General features: G+C 38.7%; 1 protein-coding gene across 1 annotated transcript in view; it reads right to left on the minus strand.

Moving 5' to 3' along the window:
- Positions 1-3,082: 3,082 nt before the first annotated feature.
- Positions 3,083-15,816, minus strand: part of srbd1 (S1 RNA binding domain 1) — a 65,273-nt gene continuing 52,539 nt past the window's right edge. Inside the window, exons 17-20 of the mRNA XM_056265521.1 lie at positions 14,947-15,114; positions 14,065-14,211; positions 6,631-6,815; positions 3,083-3,619 (exon numbers count right to left, since the gene is read on the minus strand). Coding sequence (XP_056121496.1) covers positions 3,327-3,619; positions 6,631-6,815; positions 14,065-14,211; positions 14,947-15,114 — 793 coding nt within the window. The 3' untranslated portion in view covers positions 3,083-3,326. The remainder of the gene's footprint in view (positions 3,620-6,630; positions 6,816-14,064; positions 14,212-14,946; positions 15,115-15,816) is intronic.

Below are 15,816 nucleotides of genomic sequence, written 5' to 3' on the forward strand. Positions count from 1 at the left end.
CATCGTTCAGGCATTCATTTGTCTGGTTGCTAACATTTCTTCCCTAAAAAAGAGCAGATAACAAAGAGGTTTAACTGCTGGCATGCAAGTTACTTGTTCACACCGGAGAGACACTAAGTTTGCTATGGTTACCAATATGTCAATCATTGCAGTTTCAGGAATGACTCCAGAACTCTGTTCACACTCTAAATGATAATTCAGATCATAGGCCCCATATTCGATAGCTCCATGACTTGTGCAGTTGTTTGTGATTTACTGGATAAAGATTAAAGAGTTAGTTCACCCAAAAATTAAATTTCTGTTATTAACTACTCACCCTCATGTCGTTCCAAACCCGTAAGACCTTTGTTCATCTTCGGAACACAAATTAAGATATTTTTGATGTAATCCGAGAGCTTTCTGACCCCCCATTGACTGCAACTCGGATCTTCAAAGAAAAACAGTTGTTAAGGGGGTCAATAAAATAAGGAATATCTTGATTTTTAATTAGCTTATTTTAACGGTTATTGTCATTTTGAGGCTCCCTTGGACGTTTCCTGAGGCCCCCGGCTCCCTGATTAAGGAATCACTGATTTGGGGATTAACTTCCGCATTTAAATACTAATGTCACTCCCAAAACTCTCCAGTGTGTGGGCTTGGTCCAGTGGTACTTTGTCCTGGGTTTTTGCATTCATCACGTTATTAGTTTTGTAACACATTGTTCTCCACATATAATCATCGCCGAAGACATTGTGTGGTTAAACCAGATGTTTAAATGACATCTAAGCCCTATGCTTTTCTTAATTCAGCTAATGAAAAAACATGTAATAGGGAAAGATTGAGACATATTTTAACAAATAAAGTGCAGCACGTCCACATAAATCCACACGTTTGTTTTTTATCTAACTAAAACATTTATAAAACAATTTTTTAGCAAACCAGTTAAAAAATGATAGTGAAAAATAATTCAATGTTGCCCAATATTAGACAGAATTATTGAATAAAAACAATGTAAAATCCACTACACCTGATCATACACTGATGCTTCAATCCTTCCACTGCAGCTCAGTTCTGATGAAACTTCACTGTAATACAAAGCAATGTCCCCAATGCAAATATCACACACTCATTTGGAATTCGGTCCCTGTGGTTTGTTTTAAGTGCTCAGGGCACCTCAAGTTTCTTATTTATCAATTTTTTTAATTTGTGTCATATAAACACAAACAGATTAGATAATAGAGACGAGGGAGCGTGGGATTAATTTTGAAGGGGCTCATTAGCACGTGGCTAGTCTAGGATAATTAGCTTTCGTTTTTCCCCACGGCCTCTAGTCATATTGCAATGTGGCAGCTGCTTTTACACCCCACCCCCCCATTCTCTGCCTGATAAGTGGCTGTCAATCAAATAGGCCTGAGTTTAGCAACATCTGTGACTAGGGCTGCATCCTGAGTGGTTCATAGCAACAGCATCCATTTGCTATAATAGTGTCTGGATCACTGTCCTCTGAGACACCCTCTTCAGTCATCAATCATGTTGCACTAGAAAATAACTACAGTATAAAAGCAGGATAAAGAAACACACCAAAAGATTATGTAAAAAGAACAATATCGATAATATTTTAGTTGTAACTTAAGTAGTATTACAGTCGTGCTCAGAATTAATGGCACCCCTGGTAAATATGATCAAAACTGGCTGTAAACAATAAATCTGTATCGTTTATCCTTTTGATCTTTCATTCAAAAAATTGCCAAAAATCTAACCTTTCATTGAAGTAAAAGAATTGAAAGTGGGCGGGATATCACATTATGAAATAAATGTTTTTCTCCAAAACACGTTGGCCACAATTATTGGTACCCCTAGAATCTTTTACGAGTAAAATATCTCTGAAGTATATTCCCATTAATGTTTACTTTTTTAGCACACCAGGGTGACTAGGAACATGACATTGTCCAACCATGACTTCTTATTTCACAGGAGTTTAAATATGAGGAAACACAAAGGCCAAATTGAAATGAGTAAAACCAAAGAATATAGTTCTGATGTGCATCAAAAGATTGTTGAGCATCACAAAATAGAAAGTGGCTGTAAGAAAATAGCTAAAGAATTGAAAATCCCCATTTTGACCATCAGGGCAATAATTAAGAAGTTCCAATCAACTAAAGATGTTACGAATCTGCCAGGAAGAGGACGTGTGTCTATATTGCCTTAATGGACGGTGAGGAGGAGAGTTTGAGTGGCCAAAGACTCTTCAAGGATCACAGATGGAGAATTGCAAAGATTAGTTGAGTCTTGGGGTCAGTTATAAAAAAAAAACCTACATCCCCACATGTTGTGTGGGAGGGTTTCAATAAAAATCCTCCTCGCTCAAAAAATTCTAGGGCTATCAATAATTGTGGCCAACGTGTTTTGGAGAAAAACATTTATTTCTTAATGTGATTTCCCCCCCACTTTCAATTCTTTTACTTCAATGAAAGGTTAGATTTTTGGCAATTTTTTTAATGAAAGATCAAAAGGATAAACGATGCAGATTTATTTTTTACAGACAGTTTTGATCATATTTACCAGGGGTGCCATTAATTCTGAGCATGACTGTATATTAAATATTATTTTGATTATTATTATTAACTGCAGAAGAAATTCAGATCCATTATAACACAAGTTTTAAAACTTTAAACTAAATTTTAAATTTGAGAAAGAAAAGGTTACTGCATTTTTACACACACAACAAAAAGTATTTTAAGGACAAATTTAACTTGTTAAATTAAGATATTTATATGTTTCATTCTATTTTTACTAACTTAACGACTGTCAGCTTAAAATGAAGTAAATATTCTCCAGATAATATTTTAATTATTTGCTTTGGATTTAGTTCATAATGCAAACACCAATTTAATTTTGAAAACAACATGGCTCTATATTATCCATAATATATTTTTTAAATATATAACTGCCTTTATATTTTAGGAAGTGTCCCTTGCAGTTGGAATCATCATATTTGGGAATATCAAGACATTAATCTCAATTATAATCCTGTCATGTTTTATGAAACATAACATCTATTTTATTGAAGGTTTTGAAAACTATAGTAACAGCAGGTAAAAGAACAACAACAAAAACCCAGCATCTTTGTACAAGAACAAAAGATTGATCTAATATTATTATTTGCTGACTGATTAACAAACTTGCTAATGTGCAAATAAAAACATTTTCTAAGACATTTTCTCATTCAGCACAGTCAACACAATTTTAAATTTTCATTTTATTCCACACATGAATAAAATGACACATATAACACACATGAAAACAGTTAACTACACTTGACTACAGTAAATCCTCAATTATAGTTCCTATCTGAGAACCCTAATGAGGTCCAGACTGATCCGATTCCTCTGAAGATCCACATTCATGACCCGTACCTCTACCCGCTCACCTGGGCCGAGAGCTAGGCTTCTTCGCCTCTGGTCAACAGGAAGTTTTTCCGGCGTGATGAAACGCTTTGGGATGAGACCAGAACGGCCCACTCCGATGTCCACAAAGGCTCCAAATAAAGCAGTGTTTGTTACACGGCCTGTCAGCACCATGCCACCGTGCAGGTCATTCATGGACACAATTTCTCGCTTGAAGTCTGCCTGCTCAAAATCTATTGAGGGCAAAAAAAGAAAATAATTAGGGTAAGTTGCAGTCACATTACTAAAATTTGGGTAAAAAAAAGAATGATGCACAGTTCACACAAAAGTCAAACCAAGCGAACAACTTCATAGGGAACTTTTTCGCCCTCACGCGGAACACTTGATCACTTGCGAAATTCCGCAGAGCAACGGTAATACAACTGCCCCGTTAGAATCAAAGATGAAATTCAGGAGAGAGAGAATACAGATTTGGTCTATTTCCAATAACTAAAGGCCCGTTCACACCATGATAACTATTAGCGTCCACACCAGCGGATGATATCGTTATGTTTATTCTAAGTGTGTGCTTGTCTGCCGCTTTAAATGCTCAAGCTTGTTACAGCAGGATGGATTCTGATTGGCTGTCAATGTTTTTATCTTTCCAGCTGGATAAAATCTTTCTGAAAGTGATTCCAACGATATCGTTTCTCTGTGTCGTTATTCTTATAGCTGTGGTGTGAACTCTGCTATTCTTTAATATTGAGAATGATTTTTAAAACAACATCTTTATCATTATGGTCCTTGGTGTGACGGACCGGGCCTTAAGACTGACATAGCCTAGCCTTGCCCTTCTTCCCTGCTTCAAACTGATGAAAGAACTCCAAAGCTAGACATTAGAAACAAGCTTTGGTTAATAATGTAAAACAAACAATATTACCAAGCCTCTCAAACCTCTTCTTTCCAAGCCCATTTTGTCTGATTTTTGGGGTGAATTTCTTTGGGAGGTGCTTTTTACATAAACATGGCCTCTCAGCAGGCTCTGCAGTCCAGGAAACATTCATCTCTGATTATTCTTATCCACCTTACCTAGAGCACCGCTCACATGGCAGTTATTTATACAGCTGGCTACAGAGCAGAACCCATCAGGCTTCCAACCAGCGGAAGAGAGCCTGCAAGCCTTCTAATGAGAAAGCTAGCGTCCCATCTAGTGCACGACACAGACGAGATGACATCTCATCATCTGGAGTATCCTGCACTAATGGTCTCGATCAATAACGTTAAAAAACACTTTATTCAGATATGAGCAAAAGGTTGTTTTTTTTTAATGCATTTTCAGGTTAAATTATTTCTTAAAGGTCTACAAATAGATTTTTTCTTCCAGCAGAGTCTTAATTCAAATTCGACGAACATTGCCATCATCTTTTCAAGTATTGAAATAAAACCTCCTCCCCTTCAAGAAAACCTTTCTCTGAATATAATGAACTTTGTTCCCCTACCCTGAAAACGCGTTAAGACATTCATCTCAATTATAATCCTGTCACCTTTAATGAAACATAACATTTACTATCAACACCCGCAGAAGGAAAACAATGTCTTCTCAGATGTCTGAACTTAACATAAAAACCAGAAGAGGCATTTGTTGTTCGGTCGTTTTTATTCACTCGGAGAGTCACTGGGGGATTTTAGCGCTGGGATCAAGGCTACTCTGCTTTCCTCTTTACGCAGCTTTCTCTCTCATTAATGATATATATGTCGGCAGGTCTGCTTTAATAATGCGGGTCTTCCCCCAAATTACGCGGCAAGACTTCAAAAGCCTGGAGCGCCGCCCAGTCATCTCACAGACAAGAGACGGACTCAGGGGAGACGGGAGGGAAATTGTTAGATGGGAAGGAGGAAAAGAGAACGAGATGCCAGCATTGTCTATGATCTGCGTAGCGGCCATGTTGAGAAAGTACTTTGATACTGCGGTTTGTGTTGTGCTAAGTTAATTTCAAAACCTTCATCTGTGTGTTACCCTAAGGTACAGTCCATTTCTGTTTTAAAATGTTGCCACAGGCTATACGATACGAAAAACACAAGTTCAAAACATATGCATTGTGTTAAAAAGCCAACAGCTAATGTAACTCCATAAATTTCATAAAAACATATTTTGAACAACGATGAAATAAGATGCGCAAAAAAACTGATTGGTTTGTAGTTTTCAGCAATTTTACTAAAAACTTTAAAGGAACACTCCGACTTTTTGGGACTTTAGCCTATTCACCTTATCCCCCAGAGTTAGATAAGTCCATACATACCTTTTTCATCTCCGTGCGTGCTACAAGTCTGTTTGACGCACCCACCGCTAGCCTAGCTTAGCACAAAGACTGGATGTAAATGGTTGCAGCTAGCATACTAATCCAAATAAGTGACAAAATAACGCAAACATTTTCCTATTTACATGTTGTGATTTGTATAGTCACAGAGTGTACAAAAAACAAAGTCACATGAGACACAGACATATTTTAACCCATATAAATACTGGGAACTATATTCTCTGAAGGCGAAGCACTGCTACTTGGGCGGAGTGATAACCGCAGCACCTGAGATGCGCTCTCTGCTCCTCACCACGGCGCGTCTCAGGTGCTGCGGTTATCACTCCGCCCGAGTAGCAGTGCTTCGCCTTCAGAGAATATAGTTCCCAGTATTTATATGGGTTAAAATATGTCTGTGTCTCATGTGACTTTGTTTTTTGTACACTCTGTGACTATACAAATCACAACATGTAAATAGGAAAATGTTTGCGTTATTTTGTCACTTATTTGGATTAGTATGCTAGCTGCAACCATTTACATCCAGTCTTTGTGCTAAGCTAGGCTAGCGGTGGGTGCGTCAAACAGACTTGTAGCACGCACGGAGATGAAAAAGGTATGTATGGACTTATCTAACTCTGGGGGATAAGGTGAATAGGCTAAAGTCCCAAAAAGTCGGAGTGTTCCTTTAAGTAATTTTCGCAATTTCAACAAAAACTCATCTATGTCAGTGAGATAACATTATCTAGGTGACAAATCAGCAGTTTTCAAGACATAACAAATGAATGTACAAGATTAATAAATGTGACTGTGGCAACACAGCACTGACCCGGAAAGGGGTTAACTTACGTTAACTTGCTGGGCCAGTGGGTAATCTTTTTTTTTAGCCCTGCAAATATCTTTAGAGACATAGGTTATACTGTCCTCTATAGAGAGGAAACAGTGTGGGCACGTCACAGATTGATTCTTACCCTGACGAATGTCAAAGCCAGGTGGCTGAATGAGTCCATCCACAATGAGCTGTAGAGTCTCAGGTGTGGTGTCCAGAAATTTGCCCAAGACATCCAGACCACTGCTCTGAACACTGCTTTCAACACTCTGCCTGAGAACAGCACTGCCCATCTGATCCAAACTGCCCCCTATTTGAGACAAGAACCTGAATGAAGAGAGCAAGAATTGAAAATTACTCGCTTGACAAGTGAAGAAATAAATTACGTGCATTTTGTTTTTAAGGACATTTCATTTAAAACCTGTAAACTTTATATCTTATTCAGAAACAGTCCACATAGGAACACATACACTTGATTCAGATATTGTGGTAAGGCAGTGAGGTTTGTTGAGGTCCATGGGAGGTGGTGTCTTAATGAATGGCTTTTTAATAGCCCTTCCCAGAGCCCAGCACACGTGGAGGAACTCCCCCGACACCGGCAAGGAGCCTGAAGGTCGACACACGGAGTGGAGGAGAGCAAAGACTGGGAGAGGAGGTAGATATGGGAGGGGAGGTGAGACTAATTATACCCTAAATCTTGATTTCTAGAGTCCCAGAGATGAAGACTCCGTCTCCCTTAATAAATCTAACCGCCTTGTGAGCGCCATACATTAAAGGAAAAGGTTAGTAGCAGTGAAGCAGGAACACAGACCAAACACAGCCAGCGAAAACGATCCAGACATGGCCTATTACTTGGCACAACCCATAATCTCTAGCTCAGGATGAGCCAATATTTTCATAATGTGATCATGAACTGCAACACGGAGACAGTGCTCAAACTTCAGCTTCATACTGCGTTGCATAGTAGGTCAGTCTGTAAGGGCCATATACTCTAAATAGAAAACTGCTTATGTGTAAATGCACAACATATGTATGGGTGTGAATCTTTAGGCACATCATGATTTGGTTTAGGGAGTTGCATTCAAATTATTGATTACAAATAAATGCCCAGCGCTGACACTTCCAGGTTCTAAAGGTTTAGTTTGTGGTTCAAAGGCTACCCATATATAACAGTATTAACAAATATTATTAAATAATTTACAGATAATTTACAGAACATGCTTAACAGATTTAAAACCAAAGGTCTGCTTATAATAATCACTAAAAGACACATGCCGAAGAAACTGGAACAATCTGTAACTAAAAATATTGTGATTTTAAAAATTAAATTCATTGCAATTTTAGTGCCAGAATTTTCAGATCTCATAAAAATTATTATCTTCAATGTTCTGTCCTATGTATGCTTTTTCAATCAATAAATTGAATTAAATAATCAGATTAAAATTTGTATGCATCAATGCAGAATAATTTAAGATAATTCATAACCATAAGAAATGTTCCCACATTAAAATTCTGCCTTATACTGATTATGTTTGTGTTATGGCCAATAGCCAATAAATGGTCGATAATAAAATTCTATACAATGTTGTCTAAAAAAAAAAATAGTTCGGTCAAAAGTGAATTTAGTCATCACAACATTATGTCCCCTGTGTAATTTTCTTTTCATCATTGATTTACATGTAAATTTACGCATACTAAAAAAAGGCCAGTCCATAATTCCTCATATTGCCTTAATACAACCACTAAGTGCGTGCATGAATACTGCTCCCTTAGAGCATGATGCAAATGAGCTGTATAACCTCTACAGGGACACACATGTCCTGGAGTGAGCAACAAGCCTGTAGCCGGGGGGTCAAGCTGTCCAGAGGTGGCTGTGGAATGCTGGGGTCCTGGGCATTCCTGGAATGTGAGTTTTGGCAAGAGGAGGGGGCGGACCTGCTGAGCCAGCTTGCTGATGGATGGCCATCGTCGTGACAGCCTGACGCCAGCGCAGCTGTCCTCTGTGTGACTGACAGGGCAGGTGGGTTTAAGCCCCACCCATTTCCTGCTGCAGAGAGAGGGCTTGACAGCAACAGTGACAGGCAAATCTACCAGCACTCCTTCTTTTGTATGTACTCAGACAATTTCACAATTCGCACACAGATATACAACACTAATACTCATACATACAGATCATTGCTGCTCCTCGACTCACTCCTTTAAAAAAGTGTATGACTGACAGGAAGGATGCTGATAGCATGCAATTTTAGACTGTGTGTAGAGAGCATTATACTGTATGTTTGCTGAGAGTGGCGAAAGGTTGTGTAGAATATGGAGATGGTTTGGGTCTGTTGGCACAAGTTCTTTCAAGAATATTCATTAATGTTAGAACAAGGTTAAGAACATGTGTATGCGCATGTCTACATTTACATTTACATTTATTCATTTAGCTGACGCTTTTATCCAAAGCGACTTACAATTGCTATATACGTCAGAGGTCGCACGCCTCTGGAGCAACTAGGGGTTAAGTGTCTTGCTCAGGGACACATTGGTGTCTCGCAGTGGATTCGAACCCGGGTCTCTCACACCAAAGGCATGTGTCTTATCCACTGCGCCATCACCACCCATGTGTCTATCTACACAATTATTAGTGAATGATACCCAATGACAGGATGGTTGCCAGGGTGTTGCTAGGGAACTTTACATAGTTGCTAGGGCATTGCTATGCAGTTGCAAGGGTGTTCTGGGTACTTTTTAGGGATTTTACACCTGTTTTATCGTCCACCAGGCAAAAACCATACGTTTAACTTTAACAAGCTGCGAGATTTGAGTTATCATGGCTTAGCACAAACAGTGTTGGATGAGTTATGCACCAAGGTATACTAAGAGTTAAACCTGCTAAGAACGAACCCAAACCCTAAAAATTGCTGACCATATATTTTCAATACTGACCTGTGAAGACAGAAGTTCAGTGCCAAAAGAAGCCTTTCATGCTCACTTTGAAACACCTAACAGTTCTAGAGCAGAACTAGATCTAGTGAGACAAAAAATAATCATAGACTCTTTTGGGCCTTTGAGTAATGAGGTGATGAAAAAGCAAAGAGTAACAGACACGAACACACACTGTGGATGAATTCCAGCTTGTCTCTCAAGTAGAAGGTTTGATGAAAGAACTGCAGAACAGAGTCATTCATGTGGTATTGCATGTGGCATTGCATGTTCTGCAGCCTCCAGTCCAGAGCAACAACAGCACTAATGGTCAAACTTTGACCATTAAATTTCATAGAATTTATATACACTACTGTTTAGAAGTCGGTATGATTTTTGCTCAATGTTAAAAACCATACATAAAAAAAAAAAAAAAAAATTTCCAACGGAAAATTAATTTAAAATTCAGACTCTAGCTTATAGTGTCCTGCTTGTAAAGGACTTCACACATATACCTGTGCCCTGTACTTGAACCAATTTCAACAAATTACTCAAGCACTCATATTGCCCAACAGCAACTACCCATCATCCTCCACTAGTACTTTACAGATTTCCGTGATGTTGGTCAGGGACACTGTGCTTCCCTCCAGCTGTCCCTCTGGAACGCCAGAGTTGGCACAAGGACAGAATGGAGATGAAGAGAGAGAGAGGAGGGTGCAGTGCTGAACTCTGAGTGATTTATGAACAGTTACAGTGTGAGTGTGGCGGTGGTGGGCGATTGGCCCAAGGGCTCAGGTTTCTGGAGGGGGTCTCAGCTGGGCTTATGTTTCCCTCTGGTGTGTTAGTGTTTAGGGGGTACCAGGGCTTCTGCTCTTTTGGATCCAGAAGAGTGGAGTCGGCCTTATTCTCCGGACATAATGAAAAGCAGCTCTGCCGAGGAGCATTGTGGATGAGGCCTCTGTTCCCCACACCGTAAGCTACTGGGTGGGCCCAATGATAGAGGCTATCCAGACACAATGAGGCTGCTTTAGTGTGTGGTCCCCTTAGCAATAACCCTGAAGTTAATTCTTTATCATCAGTGAATGTGAGAAATTTGATATCAACCCTCAGATGATTCAGTGACTGAGAAAAATAAGTTACTAATGCTACATTGAAGAAGATGAAGAAGAGCTATTCACTTCTTCAGATTCATCTTGGCAATACTCATAACGGCAAAATGGATCTGTGTTGCTTGGTTGTTGAAGACAGAAAAGTACTCAACAGCCATAATTTACGTTAAACCTAATGCAATATCTAACCGCAACACATTTGCTATAGATTTTCAGAGGTCTGTTCTGCACACAAAGCTATCATATGACTTCAGAAAACTTGGAACGCTGTGCAACAGTCATATGGAGCACTTTTATGATTGTTTATAAATTTGGACCTTGACAGCATCTGTCCTCATTTACTTTTATTATATGAAAAAGAGTGGCCAGGATATTCTTCAAAATATATTATTTTGTGTTCCACAGAAGAAAGAGATAGGGCTTTGAAATGACATGAGGGTGAGTAAATGATGACAACATTTTTATATTTGGGTGAACTGTTCCAATACACCACTTCTGATGCTGTTACAAGATTTTTGGTACTTTCCTGTCGAGACTGTTTTCCAAAGATGGCTCCTGTCTGCATACACGAAGTGGACTGTCTTTATCTTTATCTTCTTATTAAACGGTCTGTACACTTACAGAGTTCTCAATGCTTCGTTTTGCATGTAGGGACCCTCATTATGTTAGTGTTCGTGTGGGGCTATTTTGAGCCTTGTTAGTGGTATTAACTAGCGATTTCTTTTTACTTATTAAATGCCCCCATTACTAGCGTTATACGCTAAACAGTTTTTAGAGATACAACTCTTTACATTCGATTATCATGAAAACAAATCTCAGAGAACGGTTGACTAGGTACCAATGTTTTATTAGACCAAAGGTTCATTTTGCGCCGGAGTTCTCCTTTAAGTCCACACCACAAATATAATGATAATGACACAAAGGAACGATATCATAGGAATCAATTTCAAAACAATTGTTTTGTGTGAACAGGATTTAAATGTATAAAAAAAATTACAAAAAGAACTTACTGTTGATAAGCACTTCCTGCGGACTGGGGTGTCAAACACACTTCTCTTTTTAACGTAATCAAAAAAAAAAAAAACTCCCACTTGCGAGCTAATTTATTTTAGGTGCGGGTAGAGTGTCTTGGTTTCATATGTTATCTCCTGAGAAACTATTTTGTGCGGCAGTAGTAGGGACACACTGCCTCGTCATTTCTTTTTTCCCACTTTATAACGGTTGGCAACCTGCGTTAAGGTGCAATGTAGAAGTGTCAACCAGATTTCTGGCGATGGATTATTTACAATATTATCATAGGTGTAGTATTAAGACATCATTGTTTGATTTTTCAATTATCATGCTTATTGCCAAAACCAGTGTTTTGTGACAGCCCTAATCACTACCTTCCTCTACGCTCTCGCAAAATGTAAGCACTCTCGGTTATTGGCTATAATAACATAAATATCAAGCCTTAACCAGTCTAGAGTGAAGTCAGAGCTTATTTTGTTATAATTTACATATCCAAACATTAAACTTTGTTTCACAGCTAATACATAAATACTACATACATAGATGGACAATCAGGGGGTCAGCGCTACATATTGTGTATGTGTTTTGTGTGTGTGTATGAGTGGGAATTGGTGGGGCTAAGGGTATCAAGTTCATCACATTAGAGCAACATGATCCGCCATTACCGTCCACTGGCCCATGCTTCACAAAGCGCCCAACGTGGAACAAAATCACTCACAAAATGGAGGAAGACAAGCTGCATGTTTTCACAAGCACAATGTGTGACTGATTTAAGCCACCTCCAGTCCCGACTTCACAAATATTAAGTGCAAACCAGTTACTGATGCTGAGAGGGGTGCATTTTTATTTAATTTCTATTCTCATTAACTGCTGCATTGATGTATAAACAGGGCCGTGAATGAGAATGAGAGGGGAAGTGAAAAAGAGATGTCCAATAATTCGCAATGGGAAAGCGAATGAGCTGGTGAAACAGAGGACAAGAGTGATGAACCCAGTTCAGAAATGGGTTACAGATTGTTGGGAATATGTCAAGCTTGTCATCATCATTATAAAGCCATCGCTCAGACGGTTCTGCTCGCATCATTAGCCTTATGATTCCAGCCCTGGCTGAAGCTCGCAACATATTTGATACAATTTATTAGCAATACCCAGAATTCCTCCCAAGCCCCCTAGAAACCCTTGTTTAAAGTCCGGTACATTAGCTGGGCGCTACATTTTCAACTCAGCACTGCTGGTGGCCATGTTTAATCAAATCTGTTACTCCAAGAAAAATATGCTTGCTCTCATGATGACAATTGGAGTGGAGAAACGTCCATTAGCACAGCATTTGGTAACGATAGAGAATGGTGATAATACAAGGGACTGCAAAGGGAGGCTTTTCTGCCTGGTTTAGTCGGAAATGAAGCCTAACGGAGAGAAATGAAAACAAACAGAAGAGGAGGAGAGGAGGGAGGATATGACAGGGTGATTATTCCCCCACTCCATACCCCTAAGTGGCTTTATTAGACCTCTGACCCCAAAAGGCGCCTCTGATGACAGATCAGGCAGAGAAAGAGTGGACAGACATTTACTCACACACGAGTCACACATGCATATACAGTGGGGTCCACAAGTCTCAGACCACCAGTGAAAATACGTCTATTTTAAATCTATTTAATTTATTATATTATGTTCTATTTATTATTATGCAATATAATTTGTACTGAAAGCATGTTAATTGAATTACAAAGATTAAATAAAATATCTGTAATAGAATTAAAACAGAATGACAATATAGATAAACTATACTATCTTATACTGTATATATATATATATATATATATATAAAGGTATATTTTTAAGTCATAACTTTATTTGTTTTATTTTCTTTGTTTATTTCCAGGTTTAAAAAAACAATCCCAGATTTTCAATGTGGTCTCAGAACGCAAATGCACACATACACAAACAAAGTGACACAAAGTGTAATTGCACTAGTAGTACACACACTGTGCTACACCTAATGCCAAAGTATGACATCAGCTATGGAGGAAATTAAAAAAGTGAGTAATAGGCAGTGAATGAATGTCTTGTTACTAAATTATAGTTGCCATTCACCAATAAATCCTCCAAATTCCACAGCCCTCGGATGCCATGCCCACGGTTCATATTCAATTTTAAAAAACCTCTTTCACATGCGTGCACTGATTTTGATTTAACTTGCAGCTGTCATGCACGCAAGCACATCCAAACCACAGAGCATCCGTGCACTGCGCACATCTTCTGGAAGCAACAGGCACAAGTGTCAGATTGGAGTAGTCTAAACAGACTTGAGCAGCACAGCTGTGGAGAGAGCGTCATTCACTGCCAGAGAGGCCAGAGAGTGCTGAGCACACGCTGAATGTGCTTTTCATATGAGCGGCAGCAGCTCGCACAACTCTCACACTGAGCAACCCCGATGCTCCCACTTGAGGTAAACACTCGCTACCACTTGGGTCAATCCTTAAGCAGATTCAATAATCATCTGCTGTAGTACAGTAATGTGATAGGTCAGTGCCATGCTCTTTTCTCACCTCAAAGCGATGCTGTATGATTCAGGGTGGATGCAGGTTTGGTCCAGAGGATTAAACCCGTTAGAGGTGCTATCAGAGCCCTTGACTTTTCTCTTCTTAGCTGTCTGTTTCTGAACCTCAAGGTCTTCGTTCCCTCTAGAGCAGATACTGTATAAAGCACAATTACAAAAACATTAGAGTAAAAAGGGAGATTGGGGTAAGATGTGCCACTATTTACTTGCTTTCAACAAGGAGAAATGAGATGTTTCTGATGACATCATTATAATACATAAGGATGAGATTAGAAGATTATCGACTGGGATTAGAACTGTCTATAACAAATTACCATAAAATTATAAGTAAAAAAATGTGAGACAACTTGACCCACTTTGCCCCAAATATATGAATTTAACTGAGAAAATAAGTAAAATAATTCACTAAACAATCACTTTCCAAAATCTTTTGTGTGGCACATTATTTGCATTTTCATCAATCAGCCAGAAAAAGGTTTAATATTCAGAAAATGTTAATGTAGTGAAAGGTTTTTTACATTATCTAATAACATTTGTGATATTAATAGTGTTTGTAATAGTGTTTTAAGTTCATAGCATTTGGAGGCAAAAGTCGTCATCATTATTAGCCACTGGCACATCTTAACCGAAGCATAAGACACATACATTTTTTTTATTTAATAATTCATGGCTAATGTTTAGACAAATAATTTACATCACTTTATACACAAGCCTTCGTGTTTATAAATATACTGTATGATCATGTGAGAAAAATAATGCATAATTATTTGTATTAAGGGGTGACATCTTATCCCATTCTCTCCTACAGGATATAAAGGTAGCTTGGTGCAAAAACATGTAGAAGTAGAAGTGGCATGGCCCAGCCGTATACCTGGGTACGGTCTCTGGGTTGATCCTGATGAAGCCGGCACACTGCTGAAAGCTCTTAGGACCGAGGCCTTTGACCAGTTTTAGCTGCTCTCTATTGAGAAAAGGTCCATTCTTTTCTTTCCACTCCATAATATTGCGTGCTCGCCCTGCATTCAGACCTGCTATGTGCCTAATAAAACAAAATAATACACAATTAAATTTGTTTTTATTACTTTTTGTCTGGCTAATATTGCTATTTTTCTCTGACATTCAGAAATGGCATCCTAAAATATATCTTATCTGTCACAATGAAGTTTAACCTGTCAGATATTACAGATATTTAGTTTAAAAAAGCCTACATTTAATCTCTCACAACTTCCTGCTTGAACGCCCGGTTCAATTACAGTTTGTTTTTAGAATTAGTCATTGCTTCATATGTCAATACCCAGCATTAACCACACATCCTGTATTAAGAACTTCACCTTAGAAGTCCACCCAAGGCTATGGAAATTATTTTTCATACTTATGTAATCCCTATATATTCACAAACAAGAAGTCAGATATTAGTAAAATATTGAGAACATTTTCCACCAGAATTACCAAATGGCTGCCTAAGATCTCATAATCTTTTTGACCTTTTCATACAAAACAGAAAGGCATTGAGAAGATTTTTTGTGACCCGGTATGGCCAATTCGAAGTGGCAGCTCCCCTAAAAGCAGCTATGTAAACATTGTATGTCATCACTTATAAATAACGGGCGAATAATGCTGGAGCCACGAACATGTCGTCTGGAGTTCTGGTACTGAGAGCTCATTTAAAGTCAGGTAAACAGATGACCTGTTCCCAGCCTACCTCACGAGCATTTAACCCTGCCTCTTAATGGGATCATAT

This window comes from Rhinichthys klamathensis, unplaced genomic scaffold (assembly GCF_029890125.1).
Source record: "Rhinichthys klamathensis goyatoka isolate OS25496 unplaced genomic scaffold, OSU_Roscu_1.1 h1tg000235l_1, whole genome shotgun sequence".
In the NCBI taxonomy this organism is placed as follows: domain Eukaryota; kingdom Metazoa; phylum Chordata; class Actinopteri; order Cypriniformes; family Leuciscidae; genus Rhinichthys; species Rhinichthys klamathensis.